This window comes from Lepidothrix coronata, unplaced genomic scaffold (genome assembly GCF_001604755.1).
Source record: "Lepidothrix coronata isolate B3197 unplaced genomic scaffold, Lepidothrix_coronata-1.0 Scaffold22, whole genome shotgun sequence".
NCBI lineage: Eukaryota > Metazoa > Chordata > Aves > Passeriformes > Pipridae > Lepidothrix > Lepidothrix coronata.
The window spans coordinates 6,403,268-6,421,415 of NW_016690202.1; the positions used below are offsets into that span (position 1 = coordinate 6,403,268).

Here is an 18,148-nt window from a genome sequence, read left to right on the forward strand (position 1 = left end):
TAAGGGCTAATTAAAAGAGAAGGAACAAAACAATGCAATCAACAAAATAAGGCTTCTTTATGCAGAGTGTCACATGGTAGGACCCTGGTATTCCGCAACAACATTTACTGGGAAGCGCCATGACTTGAACTGGGATATCCATGTTTTACAGTGGCTCTGGCAGAGCCTTTACTATCTCAGAATGCTCAAGGGATCTGCATGACCTGCACATCCTGTATTTTTTTTTGCTTTATTTCTTCATTTTTACCATTAATAAATCCTTTTTAAAAAGTTTTTAATTGAAAGGTGTGTTTGCATAAATACTTCTCCCTAAATAGGCTATTTATCTTCTAGAAGGCCACAAAACAGACAAGGCCTTTGAGAACTGGCAGCAGGTGGAGGGTGAAGATGGAGTTAAGAGAAACAGTAGGCAGGCAAGCATCAGCCAGGAAGAAGAGCCTTTAGAAGATTCAATTCTCCCGCTCTCCTATACTTACAAAAAGAGCACAGACCTCAGTTTTCTGCCATCTTTTCCCTTTTGCTTTTACTGAAAGTATTAGGCCATCATAAGGCCTAACTTGATTTTAACTGTAAATCATAGATCAATCTCAACCCTAATCTTATGGGCTTTTCTCTCCTCTTCAAGTGTCCAGTCATCCAAATCCTTGACTCCTAACAGCTGCCAAAGAAGTCATTGGAGCTTTTCTGGGGAAAGGGGAGACTTTATGGAGTTACTTTATAAAGTAACTTGGAGTTACTTTATGTAACAGGGCTACACAGAGAAGGTATACAAAGGAAAAAAAGGTGGATTGCTCTGCGCTAGGTAGCAGTAGACATGACTTCACAGTCTGACTCAGTCTGGAACTGTGAGGCAGGCAATCATCACACATCATTCCAAAACAGACAGGATTCACAGGACTAAAGCCACAATCATTATTTGTGTGGAGGTAGAGCACAATTCTCCCAAGTGATAAGGAGCTAACTGGAGACAAAAGAGTATGTGTATCCGACCTGTAACACCAACGCATCAAGAAACCTAGGAAGACTGTATCCTCTTTTATGTCTCCCAATCATGATGTCATCACAAATTAAAGGATAAAGTGATGAAAAATTAACAGATACATCCCTTGATAAGGCTGTTTAGTAGAACAGAAACTTTTATGTTGGAAAGAAGATCTGTCAGTCACTGAGTCCAACCTCACACTCAAAGTGGTGCCAGCTTAAATCCAAATGTTCAGGCTTTGTCCTGTTAAGTTTGATATATTTGTAAGATAAGGACGGAGATTCACAGCCTCTTTGGAGTGTTTGATTAGCCTCTTGTTTTGTTTTGTTTTGTAATAATATCAAAATATGTGCTGCAAATGCTAGGTAATCACTAGAGGAATTCTTGTAAAATTAGTCTGATGAAAACTAAGAAAACATACCTTGATAGTTTCATGAATGCAGAACAGTCCTAGCAAATGCAAGTTCAAATGCCAAGGCTGTATACTTCTCTAAAGGGGTATAAACCCAGCAAAAAGTTATGAGTGTAATTAAAAGCAGAATTTGAGCATATAAATTTTATAGAATGCTTTGTGTAATTTTTTTGGATGCACATTCTCAGCAACGCAGAGACCTGACCTCAGAGTATATTCAGCATGAAACATCAAAATGAAACTGGAACTGCTAACAAGATCCTAACAATCTTGGTGGTTTCCTTTTAAAAGTCAGTTGTTTCGTGGCATAAAGCATGAATAAAATCAGCCTACAAGCTGTGCTGTTGGTGCATGTTGCATATGCACTGGTCATGAGACTTGGGTGGTTCCTGCTATTGTGCAAATAGGATAGAGATACTTTGTAAAACTTTGAAAATCTTAACTGCATGAACTGGATTCTCCAATGACTGCATAAAGATCTGATGTGAGTATAACAATGATAAAAAGCAAATTGATATTTAATGTATTTCTAACTGATGGATTGCAGATTTTTTCCTAGTTTCTTAATATTTGCTTAAATTAAGTTATTTTCCAGTTATTTCTCGGGTGTAGACTGATTCTGAACCAGAGATTGCTAAGTCCCTGATCCTGAAACACAGGTCCGTACAACCTGAACACAACTAAAACCTAGTTTTAGAAGCTGAACCTGTCTTGCAATTCAATCTTCTGTCACAGGCAAATGCATAAGCGGTGCTGCTGAACTCTTCAGCTTATGCACCAGGACATAGCTGTTAGTAAATATTTCGTTCTGAATTTCAGGGAAGAGTCAAACGGAGAAAAAAACTCTGTATATATTTATATCTTTGTGTTCCTGTTTACTTTCTTTTGATTGTTTTTAACCCACTACCTGCAGACAGTGGGTTGTTTTGATTGTACAGCTAGTCTGGAGATTTTCACCTTCTGCATCTCAGGAGGGGCTATGAAGGCTATGAAGAGGAGAATTTCTTGTGCCTCTCTGAAAAGTCTTTCTTTCTGTAGAAGCTGAAGAAATGAAGGAAAATTTGCAGTATATCAGTGTCAGAGTGTTAGCCTGTACTGTTCAGTGCTGCTGCTAAGAGCTGAAAGGTGTGTGTTCTGTAGAATACACAGATGCATTTTAAATATATGTTTTCTGTAACAAAATTTCATCCCAATCCTATCCTAGCATCTATGGAAAAAAAGTATTTTTTTGAGGTTGTATTAGACAATGATTGTATTTTTGAACAAAAAAAAGTAACAGTGGAAAAGATACAACAGGTGACAGTTAAACAATGTAGTGAAAGTGAGAATTCACAGAAAGTGTGAGCTAATGAGGATGTGAGAAATTATCTCTTCACTTGAAAGATGAAATGAGATGGAGAGCAGACTGAAATGAGGCAAATAGGCTGTCATAGGTCATCATCAGAAGCAAAACAATGGTCCCAATAATAAATTGACTGTGAGTGATGTGGGCAATGAGACGCTGCAACAAGTGTGGAAAAGCAGAGGAAAAGCAGCAGATGAGAAGGTATGTGGATGAAGTGGGTTGGAGGGAATGAAGGCAAAAGACTATGTCCACAGAATATACTGAAACGGGCATGAGAAATAGACTTTGAACAAATTTTAATATGCATGGTTAGGTTTTTGTATGAAATTCCTCACGGACACAAAGTACCTTCTTTCTGATGGTGAGATATAGAACAGATGTAGTTTGTATGAGGATCTAATGCTGCTTTTTTGTGGTTTATTTTTTGACCTAGGATTTTTTTTTTTTTTTAAGTTTTCTTTTTTAGAACTGGATCCTTCACTGAAAGGAAAATCAGTTTAGCCATTTCATGAGGATGTCAAAAATGTGCCTTTTTGCACATGTGATAGTGTTGGAAGGAAGCTTTTGAAATTGCAAGATGCACAGAAGATAAGGGAGTTTCAGTAACAGAAAGACAAAACAAACAGTGACTGGGACCCCTCAATCTTTTGCAGTGAACATAGGTGTATGACAAGATAGTCTCTTTTCTAAGTGAACATAAAGCTCCGTTTCATGCAGGAAGAGTCATACGGAGCCAAGTAGGATGCCATGTTAACCCAGCTGGATTGCTTCTGGTATTCGGATGAGTTTGTTATTTTGAAATATTTCCAGAGGGCACTGTGCTGTGTTTTCTACAGGTTCTACCTTTGCAGTATAAAAGACAAAGACTCTAGAAGGAGAGGGAATAGGAAAAGAGCGACCTGAGCTGATCTCTCTAATGTTACAGAGTATGTCAGCAGTAGAGTAAAAATTTTGAATGTCGGAATGAACAAATAATTTGCAATATTGGTGTTTCAAATCTAGTCTGCTAGCTAAGGATTCCTTATCAGTGTTTCAGACCACTTGCAATACCTTGTTAGCTAAAGTGTACTTGACAGTTCATGTGGAGGTGGACACAGGCCACCCGGCCAGCCTGGTGACATTACCATCCTCCTCCGAGTGGGAGTTGTGGAAGTGCAATGTCCCTGGTTCCTTCCAGTAATGTTGTAAGAACACCTGTGTTATACTAGCTAAAACTGAGCATGATCATGTTATAAGTGCTGTCAATGGGATAACTTAGTCTGCAGGGAAATACAGTACAAACAAGGGTCTGTCTAAAATACCCATACCCATTAAATTTCAAAAGGACCAAAAACCCTTCCGTTAGTCCTTTAATTCTTTGTTATTTCAGAGTGATGATTTCAGAGCAAAATCTGAGCAATTTTTGTGAACTTCTGTGTTCATTTGTCTTCTGCTTTAAACCTGGAGAAAATTTGGTGGCTTGAAAGCTTGTTTAGCTTTTCCAGCAGTTCTGATTATTCTGGTGGAAGTTATTGGTCTACAAAACCCTCCTTGCTTAATGCTGCTAAGTTTCATTATGTAAACGCCAAATGAATTTACTCTTCTTAATTATCCATTTGCTGGAATACAAATATTTTAATAGCTGAAATGATGTTTCCTGGAAAGGGTTTTCCATGATTTGCTAGACTATAAGGTCCCTGAGTCACTGACTGTGCTTCTGGTTGTGTTTGTTTAGTGGACAGCATAAAGATTTGTTCAGCATATGATCCTTTGTTATTCTCGTGTTGGGAACAATTTTAGAACCATAGAATGATTTAGGTTGGAAGGAACCTTTAAAGGCCAATTATTCCAATCCCCCTGCAGTTAGCAGGGACAATCATAGCAAGGCTACTAAGCAGAGGTGGTTCCAGAGGGTCTTATACTATGATGCTCCTTTTATTTAAGAAAATCATTATTGTCTTTCAGGATGTATGGATGAAAGGAATAGAATTTAACTTACATTATTCAGATACGGCTTTCAATCTTTATTATTAGGGAGTAGGTTGCAAAATATTCTGTGATCTTTATGTTCCTTTGCTTTACAAAACTTCTTGTAAACTTAATATTATCAACATGGTGAGAGTTTTCTTTAACTGAGGCCAAATCAGTCCTAACGCTTATGACCGTGATAGACTAGTGCCTATCTCACTCAACAACTCACTGTAGTTCACATGAGTCTTCCCTGAAAATAAGATCCAGTAGCCATAGCAATAAACACATACCAAAGAGATTTACACAAAGCACAGCTACTTAAAAGAACTATTGCAGCTTTTGCTCAAGAGTTTCATGGTTTAAGCATATAGGAGTTTGATGTTCCCATTTTGCTACCAATTTCAGTTCCTGTCAGCATCCTCATAAACTACAGCTCTGTCAGGATAAACAACTCTTCACTTGTATCTGTAGAATTAAATGAAGTCTATACATTATGTTGAAAATGGAACAACATTTTTGCCTGGAGCATACAGCTTGTGCAATTTGAAATGGGAATACTGAGTCTAAATTTTCTGAGGGAACAAGAAATATCCTTCTTACTCCTTATCAGAAGGATTTTGGGCAACCACCTGAGATTTTATGTGGAGTGAGGCATTCCACTAACCAAAAATTACTTTTTTCTGGAGATGAGTGTTATAATCCCTGTGGGTATGTGAGCTGGGGTCAGGACTAAAGTCACAGGCACGATCAGCTGAATCAAAACCAGGAAAACAATACATTATGTGGGTTTTGACCTTTGGTGCTATTATGCTAATATATCACATTAGCATATATCATGCTATTATATATATTAGCAGGTATTATGCTAATGGATCCTTGATCCTTTTAAAACAGCTCTTTGGCAGAACTTTAGCAATTTTTTTATCATTGCCATCTAGATTTCACTCATCATTCACTAAAAAAACTTACCAGGATATGTTCCTTGTGGGCCAATGACAGTCGAGTATGGGTTTCAACTTAGTACTTCCAGTAAACCAAAAAAACTGTATAAAGACAGAAGATTATATTTCTCCTTTCTCCCATTCATAGTCATACTTTTGTTTTCTTTGTTCCCATTCAAATTATTAGTCTTGGGCCCCACATCTTCACTGAAACTATTACAACTCATAAAAAGCCATGATGATTTTTAGATGTTGATGTGATGCTTTTCATCACCTCAACCCTCACAGTTTTTTCAGCTTGATTTTCATAATCACACAGCACTGTGTGAAAACTTGCTTTTCCTTCTGCAGGTTGGTCTGAGAAATAATTTGATGACCAGATCTGAATTGCTGTTGAAAGGTCATGCAACTTCTTCATGTTGTCAGATATGTATTTTCAATTCCTCACTTTGCTGCTAGAACTATTAAGTGCTGATTTTATACTGCAGCATTCCTTTGTTATATCCCTACGAAATTATGAAAATGCTTTAGAAATGGCCTTTTGATTAAAGTTAAAAAAAAAGATGTGCTGTGCATAAGCTTGTTAGGATAGTTGTATACAAGGACTATTGCATAGCAGAGCATGCCATATGTTTTTCAAAAAACAGAGAGAAAACAAGGGCTATTCTGTAACAGTGTGAAGGTTTGGTAGTGCAAGCTCAGGAGAAATCACCTTCCAGATGCTGGTGCAGATTTCTCTATGGATGTGTGTCAGGCAGCAGAGTCACATGATTAAGTTGCATGGGTAGATTGCACTGAGGTTGCAAAACAGCTTGATGTCTGCTAGTGAGATTATGGAAATAAAGAAGGATGTCTTATAACATAGATCCTTGCTGACAGATCCTTGATCCTACTAATAGAGATCCATGCTAATAGATCCTTTATCATTCTAATACAGATCTTTTCTGATCCCCATAAGCATCCCATGACTCTGCTTTTGGTATCACAAGTGAAAATGTTTTTGCATTTGGGTTCTTTTATTTATTTATGTGCAATGCTCTTCTCATGCTAATCCGTCTGGTTAGGCAAGATTTACTTGATATTTAATAACTATGATTTCTATCTGCTGGGGCTTTGTTTATGCTGCCCCTCATTTTTGTTCTATCATTTTACTCTCAGTAATATGTATATTCAAAAAAGTCCCATGCCCTACATTATGAAATAAACACACTCTGCATTCTCAATGTACTTCGAGCTATAAAAAGGGAGGGGATTACCTCAAATGTCTCACATAAGGCTAATTCAGGGATTTAAATATTGATGTGAAATATTGTTTCATTCTTCATTCAGTTCTTCCCACTATGTCCACCTGCTTCTAGGTAAGCTGTATAGAGAAGTGAGCATAGCAGGAGACTGAGGACGGTAATTTTATTTATAGTATTAAGTGTGAAATATAGTTTCCTATGGTGGCTCCATGAGTGAAATTTAACCTGGCTGTCAGGGCAGTAGAGTCTTCTGCATCCAGAAAATTGAGATACTGATAATGTTTATTAGCTCCTTTCTCATACAGCTAAAGTAATTACCATTCATCACACATTAAGTAGTGGCAAATCAGCCAGTCCTCTGATAAAAGTAACTAGCTTTCATTTACAAATAATAAGTCTGCTTTTGGTAGTTTGCATATCCACCTTTATCTGTGACATCAAATGGCTATGTCTAAATTTCCAAAAAAAAGTTACAGAATCACTGAATATGCTGAGTAGGAAGGGACCCTAAAGGTCATCAGGTCAAACTCCTGGCCCTGCACAGGACCATAACCAAGAATCCCACCATGTGCCTGAGAGCATTGTCCAAATGCTTCTTGAATTCAGGTACACCTGGTGCTGTGACCATTTCCTTGAGGAGCCTGTTCCAGTGCCCAACCACCCTCTAGGGGAAGAACTTTTTTCTAATAGCCAACCTAGACCTCCCCTGACACAGTTTCAGGCCTTTCCCTTGGGTTCTGTCACTTGTCACCACAGAGAAGAGATCAGTGCCTGCCCCTCTTCCTCCCCTCATGAGGAAGTTGTAGACTGCCGTGAGGTCTCCCCTCAGTCTCCTCTTCTCCAGGCTGAACACACCAAGTGACCTCAGCCACTCCTCATACAGCTTCCCCTCCAGGCCCTTCACCATCTTCATTGTCCTCCTTTGAAGGTTCTCTAAGAGCTTAATATATTCCTTACATTGTGGTGCCCCAAACTGCACACAATATTCAAGGTGACGCTGCATCAGTGCAGAGCAGAGCAGGACAATCCCCTCCTTCGACCAGCTGGCGATGCTTTGCCTGATGCCCCCCAGGACACGGTTGACCATGACGGTTGACTCCTGGCTGCCAGGGCACTGGCACTGCTGACTCAGATTCAACTTGACATTGACCAGGATCCCCATGTCCCTTTCCACAGCACAGCTTTCCAGCATCTCATTCCTCAGCCTGTACAGACATCCAGGGTTGTCCCATTCCAGGTGCAGAATCCAGCACTTTCCCTTATTAAACTTCATACAGTTCATGATTGCCCAGTCCTCTAACTTGTCGAGGTCTCTCTGCAGGGCGTCCCTGCCTTCAAGGGAGTCAACAGCTCCTCTGAGTTTTGTGTCATCTTCAAACTTGCTTAGTATCCCTTTGAGTCCTGCATCTAAATAATTTATGAAGATATTGAAGGGCACAGGGCCCAAGTTGGAGCCCCACTAGTGAAAGGTCACCAGTCTGATTTTATCTCATTCACTATTACCCTCTGTGCTTGTCCCATGAGCCAGTTGCTCACTCACTTCATGATGTCTTTATCCAGTTGCGTCCTGTAATTTCTCCTTTTGCATTATTCCAGGCCTGTGGGTTTACTATCAGTAACACAAGGCACTTTGTACACATCAGGCACTGATATGTGCGAAGTGAAAGAATTAGCAGCACTGAGTCTTCATTCCAATCCATTCTAAAGCAAACTGTAATTTATCCATCCTGAGATTTCCACTACCTCAAAATAAGTTCCAGGTATCTGCTGGTCTTTAGGTTAAAGAACTCAGACAATAAGAATCTGAAAAAAAGTATGCAAAGCAAAGTTGAAACAAAATCGGGGTTAGTGGTCTTGTAAACTGATCAGGTGTTACTGCGGACAGTTAAAAAATCCCCTTGTGCATGTTTATGAAGCTCTCCAGTATGTGAGATGTTAATTGCAATTGATTTTTATTATTCGCAAGCAGTAAAACATGTAAAAGCACTGCCCTCTCAGACTATTTAAGGCTGCCTGCAAGCTACAGATTCTGAAAACTTCATGGATGAAGTTGTGGAAATGTTTTATTTCCCCTTGTTGCTACTCATTCATTGCCATTGGTTCATACTCTGCATGTGTGCATGGATTGCTTTAGTCAGGATTTTCCTTGTTTCTACTGGTGGCCTAGTGTTTGGTTCTATTTTTGCTGTTTATGAGCAATGTGATGGGTTTTGAAGGCTAGCATGGCTCCGATCTGCTTCAGCAGGAAAAGGTAGTTGTTGCAAGTTCTGATGCCATCCTACTTTTGTTTCAGATCCACCTGAGAAAATGTTTCAGATCCTCACAATTCTGTTGCTGGATACACAGCTCTCCATGGTTTCAGGTGAGAGAGAAACTGTCTTTCAATTCCATCAGCAGAATCAATGCAGCCCTTAGTATGTGGGCTTCGGCACCTCCAACAATACTTGAATGAATGGCCAGTAATGTCTGGAGCCTTTGCTTTCCAATGTCTTACAGAAGGCACTGGCACTAACTGAGCACAGGACAGATGTCCATCACTTTCCACAATCAAGCTTCTTTAACGTATTGCATATTGACAGCTGAGGTGTCCAGCATCAGCAGCCATGGCTGTGAGAGGGAGGATGACCAAAGCAACCCACACCCACTGGGAAATAGAACAACCTCAGTGTGAGGCAAAGTGAAGTCAAACCACCTATGTTCCCCTGTGCATACCTGTAGGAGGAGCAGCTTGGCTAAAACTCAGAAGGGTCTTGGCATTTTTTCAGATTTTTCATATAATTTTTTCCCTCATTACAGTTGTATTAGAGTGAATAAACAAACACTTACAAGAGGAATTGAAGTTTTCCCTGCAACTATTTCATAAACACATACAATAAAAGGAATGCATAAACAGTTGCATGGTCTTCTCTTTGGAATGTTGTTATCAATACTTCCAAGTGCTTCTGAATTAAATCTACCAATATATAGTACATCCAATACAGAAAGTAGTAACAACGTATTTTGAACGATGTATTGTAAATAACTCTGCTTTATCAAGTACACCTTAAAATGGTAAACTATTCATAAAAATATGTATTTCATATTGGGTGAATGGCAAAGATTATTTTTATATATTTTCTGTAATACTGTTGCATGTATCTGAGAAATTGCATGGGATCGAATGATATTCACATGGTTTCAGGCTTGTAGGAGACTGTAATTGCTACATAGCAGATCTTCTAAGCACATGCTTATCCAGTGCAACTCTCTTTCACAGGAACTACATTGGTATTTCTTTTTGTAAAGGATAATGAAATTAAATTTACTGTTTCCACAAGTAACTGTTGTTTTTACTAGAATCTTAGGACATATAAGAGACCATCATAGTATCATAAAAGTGCTTCCTGTGTAATCACTGGCTGAGCTTGAAGTTAGTTATAAAATGTGAAAAAAAAACTTGCTCATTTTCTCCTTATCTTTCAGATTCTGTAACCAATATAGATCATTTGCTATAATTACTATATGGCAATTATATTAACTAAAAATGTTAATGTGAGTATGAACAAAAAATGCTTAAAGTGTTCAGTCAAACCAGTAACCATATGCCTGACTACCTGATACAGTATCACCCAAATTTAAGGAAAATCAGAACACATTTTAATACAACAAATGAAACGGTTTTCTTTTTTTCATGTAGCTTTATTTACAGTTGAAGTCCCTCAACAGCTCTACATTGCAGAGTATGGGAACAATGTGACTATGGAATGCAGATTCCCTGTGAATGGCTCAGTAAATCTAGAACTCCTAACTGTTGTTTGGGAGCAGAAAAGGCCAGACTGGTTGAAATCAAAAGAGGTGTACACACTCCGCAATGGGAAGGCAGTCCCTCCATCCCAACATCCTGATTACATAGGAAGAGCATCACTTCTGCACAGTGAATTGAAGCTGGGACGAGCTATCCTTCAGATCATCAGTGTGAAGATCACAGATGCGGGATCATATCTTTGTCTCATTAACTACCGGGGTGTGGACTACAAGTATATTACTTTGGAAGTAAAAGGTTAGTGGTTGAATTGAATGTAAGTATATATGCATTGAGATGTGTCTACTAAATTCCTACAAGCTTGTAGAAATTGATTACTTTGAAGGAATTTGTTGCTAATTCTCTCATGAAGACCCTGTGCTCAGCCCTCAGCTGAACCAAAGCAGTTGTGTTGTTGCTGACTAGTCTTTGGTTCAATGGCCAGCTAAGCTTCTCCAGAAGCAGTCTGTGCCAGAAAGGGACAGCATTTGTTCTCCATCTATCCTTCATCCTTCCTCCTTCTTTCCACACCCTCTTCTCCAGTGTCACCACCTCCCATTTGATCTCCTGCCTTGTTGGGCTACCTTGGGCCATTCCCAAAAGTTTCTCAGAGGTGCTCTAATACACTTATGAGCACTGCTGCAACTACCCAAGTGCTTGGGAATTCCCTAAGTGACTGCAGCTCCCAGAGCAAGGACACGTGATTTTCTGTGTTCATCAAAGCCAAATGGACATTAGTAATAAAGGCAGATGTTACTGGACAGCATGAGAGACCAGTCCTTTGAAAGACCTCTGGTGTTTCCCACGCATATCCATGTGACACAAGGCAGCATTAATTTCCTACCCAGACATCTAAATAACAACCTTTGTCAAATGCAAAAATGGACACAGTCATTCTTAAAACCCCCACTGGTTTCCCTGAAAAGTCAATTTTGTTCTAATATAATAAGAATATCACACTATTTATAAGCTGTGGTAAAAGAAACATTAAAATCAGCCTTTTTCTTGAAGTGGCATATTCAAAAAGTGAAAATAGAGTCCTATGAGTCTTCACTTGTGTCCTCCATATTGATAAATCATAAATTTAGTGTCAACAGCTGCCTTGTATAAAGTAGTGGAGTACATTCTGTTGTTGTAGGCATAGTAAGGATTGAATAATGAATACTGCATTGCTATACAAAACATCCTTCATAATTTTAAATAAGTTTCCCTCAGATACAGCCGTAGACAATATGTGGCATTAAAGGGAAGGAAGAAAAGTGAAGTGGGAAAATGACTATTGTTGCATACAACAATTTCACTCAACAACTTCTTATGCAGCATCCTACAAGAGAATAAACACTCAAGTAATGAGAAAACCAGGTGAAGACATGTTTGTTTTTATGTGCCAGTCAGAAGGCTTTCCTCTGGCGGAGGTTTTTTGGCAAAATGAGAAGAACTTCAATCTCAGTGGACCTGCAAATACCACCTATACACTGACTGCAGATGGCCTCTACAATGTCACCAGCATCCTGACATTCAAACCAAATATGAGTGAGAACTACAGCTGTGTGTTCTGGAATAAAGAACTGAATGGAGAAACTTCAGCTCATATTTCCACTTCAGGTTTGTATCACCTTTAACCTGTACAGGTCAGAGAGTACTCATACATACATCATGTTCTATAATTCATCACTGGAATTCAGTTCTAGAAAACAGTGTAATATTGATGCTTGGGAAACTAAAAAAGTCAATATTATTGATGTCTGTGAAGTCTCAGCTAGTTTACAGTTCAACAAGCCAGTCTGTATTCTATATATTCTAATTTTAATTTTAGGGTAGCTCCCCTTATTTGTCTGCCAGTACAGAGGGAATTTTTTCAGCTGCATGGGTGTCTTCCTTGATAGACTCCTAATTAATTGGATTCTACCTTGACATGTCTCCCATAACATCCTCGTAGGTCAGGAAATGTAAATTAAGTGAATAGACAGTGAGGTGGATTAAGAACTGGCTGAGTGGCAGAGGTCAGAGGGTTGTCATCAGTGGAGTCCAATTGAAAGCCTGGAGTTAGTGGCATTCTCCAGGGATCAGTACTGGATCCAGTTTTATTCAGCTAGTTTATCAATGACCTGGATGAAGGGATAGAATGTACCCTTGGCAAGTTTACTGATAACACTAAACCGGGGGGAGGAGTGGCTGATACACCTGAAGGCTGTACTGCCATTCAGTGGAACCTTGGTAGGCTGAAGAGTTGGGCAGAGAGAAACCTAATGAGGTTCAACAGAGGCAAGTGCACCTGGGGAGGAATAATCCCAAGTACCAGCACAGTTTGGGGGCTGCCCAAAGAGAGCAGCTCTGCTGAGAAGGACCTGGGAGCCTTGGTAGGTGACAAGAGCCACCAGTGTGCTTGTCCATGAGCCAGCAGTGTGCTCCTGCAGCCAGGAGGGCAAATGGTATCCTGAGGTGCATCGGGAAGAGTGTGGCCAGCAGGTCGAGGGAGGTGATCCTCCCCCTCTAGTCGGCCCTAGGGAGGCCACATCTGGAGTGTGTTCAGTTCTGGGCTCCTCAGGACAAGAGAGACAAGGAGCTATTGGAGAGGGTCCAGCGGAGCACTTCTTTTAGGAGGAGAGACTGAGGGAGCTGGGCCTGTTTAGTCTAGAGAAGAGAAGAGAAGAGTGAGAGGGGATCTCATCAATGCACATAAAATATCTCAAAACTAGGTGTCAAGACTATAGTGCCAGAGTCATTTCAATGGTGTCCAGTGACATAACATGGAGTAACAGCCATAAACTAAACCACAACAAGATCCACATCAGCATAAGGAAGAACTTCTTTACCTTTAGGGTGGCAGAGCACTGGAACTGGCTGCCCAGGGAGGTTGTAGACTTTCCCTCTCTGGAGACATCCAAGCTCATCTGGATGTGTTCCTGTGTCACTTCCTCTAGGTGACCCTGCTTTGGCAAGGGGGGTTGGACTGGATGATCTCCAGAGGTCCCTTCCCGTCCTATTTTGTGATTCTGTGAGTCTGTGAAATGGGATACAGATAAGTTGCAGTAGAGCTCACTTGCATGCCATAGAAATGAGAGATTTGAATCTTTTTTTGTAAGGCTTTTTACAAAAATATTGCACTATAAAGTATTCATAAAATGAGTGTAAAACATTACATTGATAAATTTAAAGAATCTTTTGCTCAGTCGGAGCAAGACTCTGGAGAAACAGAACCAATAACTTCATAAACAATGCCTGTTTTGTAAGTTATAAATTTACTTTCCTTTCATGATTTTGACAGCTTTAATGAGTACACAGTACAGTGGACAAAAATCCCTGATGTCATTTATCATCCCCACATGTGTGACTGTAGCGGTCCTTCTTTCTGCACTAATAATATTTCAGAAGAGAAAATCATTCAAGAATGGGCAATCCAGAAAAGGTACATTTTACTTCAGATAGTGAATCTTTTCACTATTTCTTTATTTTTCCTGTGAACAACATGTAGGAAATTTTGGTAACTAGGCAAACTTGTGTGACTTTGGTTACATTTTATTTCTAGATGACAAGGATGTTCTAAAATGAGATCTTGGATCATTTGAGTTGGGTTTTGTTTTCCTCATCTTATTACCTATGTGAGACAAGGTACATGGAAAGATACATTTTTTAAACTGGCCAGCTAGTATTCCATAAATACTATCTAGTATTCTGTAAAAACAAGCTTTGCCTTGGATAAGGAGGGCTGTAAAAGCATAGCTTGAATAGTGTTTTCTTCATAGCTATGCAGACATTGTAGCTACAGCATATGACACATATGTTTCCATCTCCATTAAGGCTGTGTAACTAAAATGGTGTGCCATCCTAGACTATCACAGTGTTTCTTTCCTTGTTTGCAAGTGCAGTAGTGCTAAAGCAATAAAGCAAATGGGCTATTATTTTAGTATTTTCTTGCATATGAATAGACTCCAGTAAACTTAGACAAATATATTTATAGCCATGAAAGGAAAGTCTTAACATTATGACTTCAGAATTTGGCTCAAGATTTATAAAAGAAAAGAAGTGTAGAAAAATTTATGTATTTGGTATGACAATAGCAAACTTGAATGTGTTTAAAGCTCAGTTTAACGTAAAGTTTACTTAAATAGTATTGCTTCTTTCAGGCCTAGAAATGTTTAAGCTAAATTTGTATATATTTACTTTAACAGGCAGGAAAAGAAAACTGAACCCTAACCCAAAAGATGAGAACAGTAAGTCATTAGGGTTTTTTGTATTTATGCTTACAGATTTTTCTTTCTTACATCTAAAATTGTAAAAAATATGTAGATTGCAACTTGATAATGTTACATCAAAATAGAGGATAGTTTTAAATTTAAATTCATTTTTCTCTCAGTTTTTTAAAAATACAGTATCTAAAGTTTTTGACTTTCTTACAGGCAATGTAAAAATTTATGGATGTTGGTTCCTTTTTACTGAGATAACTTGCATACATAGCTCAGCATACATCTCTGTATACTAAGTGGAGTTCTAGTAGTCTTGGCTGAGTAGGATACACGTGGAAAGCTGGTTGTTTTGGAAGGCATCAAGATTTTGGTGGTAATAGTCTGTTATATTTTGAATTAGGCTACAGGTTTTAACGACAAATAAAATGATACCTCATTTACGTGGAATATTATGTCATGTGCTGAGCTACTTCTCATTTTAGGAGCATATGACTTCCCTAGACATCCCTAGGAATTTTTACATTGCAAAAGGAAGGTAAAAAACTGTCAGGATGCATCTGTACTAAAAATGAACTGAAAAAAAGAAACCACCATAAAAAACTATAAAGCAATATGATAAGAAAGCTCTTAAATAATCTAGTTACATAAATCATTTTTGTTACCTATAAATAAAAGATCTGACAGGTTAATGCATTGTGAGGAGAGAGGCTGTGGCCAGTGTTAGGTACAGAGGTATTGGATTAAGCTGTAATTCCTTGTAGTCCAAGCAGACCCTAACACAGCCTATTGAGGTTAGCCCTCAGGATGCCTAATGTGCTCCAGGTATATGCATGATTTTCTCCCAGTGAGCAAAAATGGAGCAAAATTGTGATACAGCTGGCCAAGCAGCCTGAAGAAAAAACACATATCAGCTTTTGGACAAACAGGCAAGTCAGGGCCTTTCCAAGGACAGGATTTATTTGAGAATCTGCCCATGTTTCTGACTACTAAAACAATACATCAAGAAGTCATCAGCTTAAAAAATAACTTTTGTAGGTGAAAACTAGGGATTGGATAAAGAAGGCATGAATTCACTGATTCCCAATTCACCTCAGATTGTCATGTTTGCATGTTCAATCCACTGCCATCGGTAGATATTACAGTCAAAATGACACTTTCACCTTTCAGAAATCAGCACTTGCTCTAGTCAAAGGTTCTCACGTGATGGTGTGAAACTTTAGTGGCATTATGCCATGCACAAATGAACACAGGCTTAAAGCAAGCAGCATTCTGGAGGACAGCATTGGTGCATGTCCAGGCATAATTCCAGTGTGCATTGTCTGAGGATATCCTGGCTTCCCATGGCTTTTTGTATTACTGTTGTAGAATTTTTTTACTATATAGGCCATAGCCTCCTCTGTGCACTTAGTGAAATGAAGAAATTAACGGAGACGAGGCTGCTCTTTGTGGTTTTGTTTTACTTCTTCATTTTAATGACCGAAAGTTTTGTGCAACATGCAGTAAGTCAGATGACAAATATTTATACTTCTCAGCATCACATATTTTTAAGAAACACTGGAAAGAACCTTTTTTCCATGATGAGTAGGTAGGTAGTTGAAACATAAAAGCCACAGATGCTTTACCAGAGTGCCTTGGAAATGACCCACATGGCTTTGGTTACGGGAACAGGGCTTGTTAATGTTATCAGTTTTAACTTACAGCTCAAGCTGAATCAGAACTGAATATGTAGGACATTTGACCTCATCACTGAAGTCCTAGTTCTGCACACTTTTAATCAGATGCACAGATTTACTGATAAGCATTTCCATGGATGTTCTCTAATCAGATTCCGGTTTTGTTATTTAATTTATATGGCTGAAAGTCAGTGATGACTTTGATGTAATAGAAAATTCAGAATTTGGACCACAGAAAAGAGAGGGACAGAGATAGTTGTTACCTCAGAAAAGATTGGAACAAAATGTCTTCATAAATTATGACAGTTTTAAGGAGCCACTGCAACTTCAGCACAGCCCAGAAAAATTTGCATACAATTAAGATAGAGCTTTCACTCTTTACCACTCAATTGTTAAAATCAGGTTATTTATTTTCTTAAATTATTGCAAATTTTTAAACTAATACTATTTCATTCTCTTTCTTTAAGGAGATGATACTAACACTCAAACTGAGGCTTTGTACTTGTCAACTGTCACAGCTTCAAGAGACAGTGAGATTTGGTTCTGTGAAAACTCTTCATCTTAGATGCCATAATTTGCACTTCTTGTATCTGTTTTTGGGGACTTCAAAGGAAATTACAGCACTTTAACCTTGGGATAAACAGTGAACTCATGGGGATGTACTTGCACTTCGGCAATGGAAAGCCATGCCTCTTCAGATATCTTGAAGTTACTGGGAATTATGCTGTCATGAGATGTGGTTTACCACTGTGAAGAGGTCATCTGAGTGCCTTTGATACACTTTACTTTTGGACTTACTGTTGCTCAAGGAATTTTTGTTTAAGAATGCCCTTATTAACTGCTTCAGTCTAAGGAATGGTGCTTGGATTCAAACATTTTGTGTGAATTTGAATAAAAGTTGTAAATGCTATCTTATGTCTAAGCAGGTCATCTTTAGAGAGACATCATTAAATGCCCATATCCCATTTCCAAACTTTCTAACACATTGAACTAGAAATTACCACAGGTACCCACCAGCATGGAAACTTATAGAAGATATTTCATAGCTCAAGAGCAATAAGAGGTTGAAATTATACCAAAGGACAGACTAAAAAAAAAAATCCCAGTAAGAACAGTAAATCAACATTATGTCACTTCAGAGAATTTTAATGCACTCTCTATGTAAAACCCTGTAAGTAAGTCAGGTAAAAAAATATGAACTGTGATTCTATGCTACATGACAGTAAGAAGTTTCACATTTGAACTGATTATTCAACAGAATTTTCTTTAAGAGGAATTTGGAAGCAAAAGTGAAAATGAAGCAGATTTCTGCACTGGTTATTTTTAAATAGTAATTTCATTTTTCCTCAGAGGAAAAGCTGAGTCTTTCCCATGACAGGCTGTTTTACTTCCTATTACTGGAATGCCAAGATTGAAAAAACACCCAATATTGCATCTTAGATAGTCATCAGATAGTGAAGCAAGGGTGCTGGTAGGATTTGTCATATCGTTTTGAAAGAGCAGTGACTTTGGTGAGCTGTGTTTTCTACTGAGATAGATGTAACAGGACTGAAGAAAGGTGTTCACATGGAAACTACTTCTGTCATTATCTTGCTCTTAGAAGAGTGCTATCTGTTAATGTTTTCTTCACAGC

General features: G+C 38.6%; 1 protein-coding gene across 2 annotated transcripts; it reads left to right on the forward strand.

Annotated features, from left to right (window-relative positions):
* Positions 1-1,744: 1,744 nt before the first annotated feature.
* Positions 1,745-17,646, forward strand: PDCD1LG2 (programmed cell death 1 ligand 2). Of its 2 annotated transcripts, XM_017808063.1 has the most exons (8): positions 2,043-2,053; positions 2,433-2,519; positions 9,168-9,236; positions 10,551-10,913; positions 11,976-12,260; positions 13,924-14,064; positions 14,828-14,869; positions 16,983-17,646. In XM_017808063.1, exons 3-8 carry the CDS (start codon positions 9,182-9,184, stop codon positions 17,078-17,080), a joined length of 984 nt encoding a protein of 327 aa, XP_017663552.1. In that variant the 5' UTR covers positions 2,043-2,053; positions 2,433-2,519; positions 9,168-9,181; the 3' UTR covers positions 17,081-17,646. The 2 variants fall into 2 exon arrangements, with proteins under 2 accessions (XP_017663551.1, XP_017663552.1); XM_017808062.1 differs by lacking the exons at positions 2,043-2,053; positions 2,433-2,519 and adding an exon at positions 1,745-1,878.
* Positions 17,647-18,148: the final 502 nt, after the last annotated feature.

Coding starts and splice junctions, on each gene's coding strand:
- PDCD1LG2 (XM_017808062.1), top strand. CDS start 9,182: ATGTTTCAGATCCTCACAATTCTGTTGCTGGATACACAGCTCTCCATG. Junction 14,065..14,827: donor GAATGGGCAATCCAGAAAAG/GTACATTTTACT, acceptor TTACTTTAACAG/GCAGGAAAAGAAAACTGAAC. Junction 14,870..16,982: donor TAACCCAAAAGATGAGAACA/GTAAGTCATTAG, acceptor TCTTTCTTTAAG/GAGATGATACTAACACTCAA.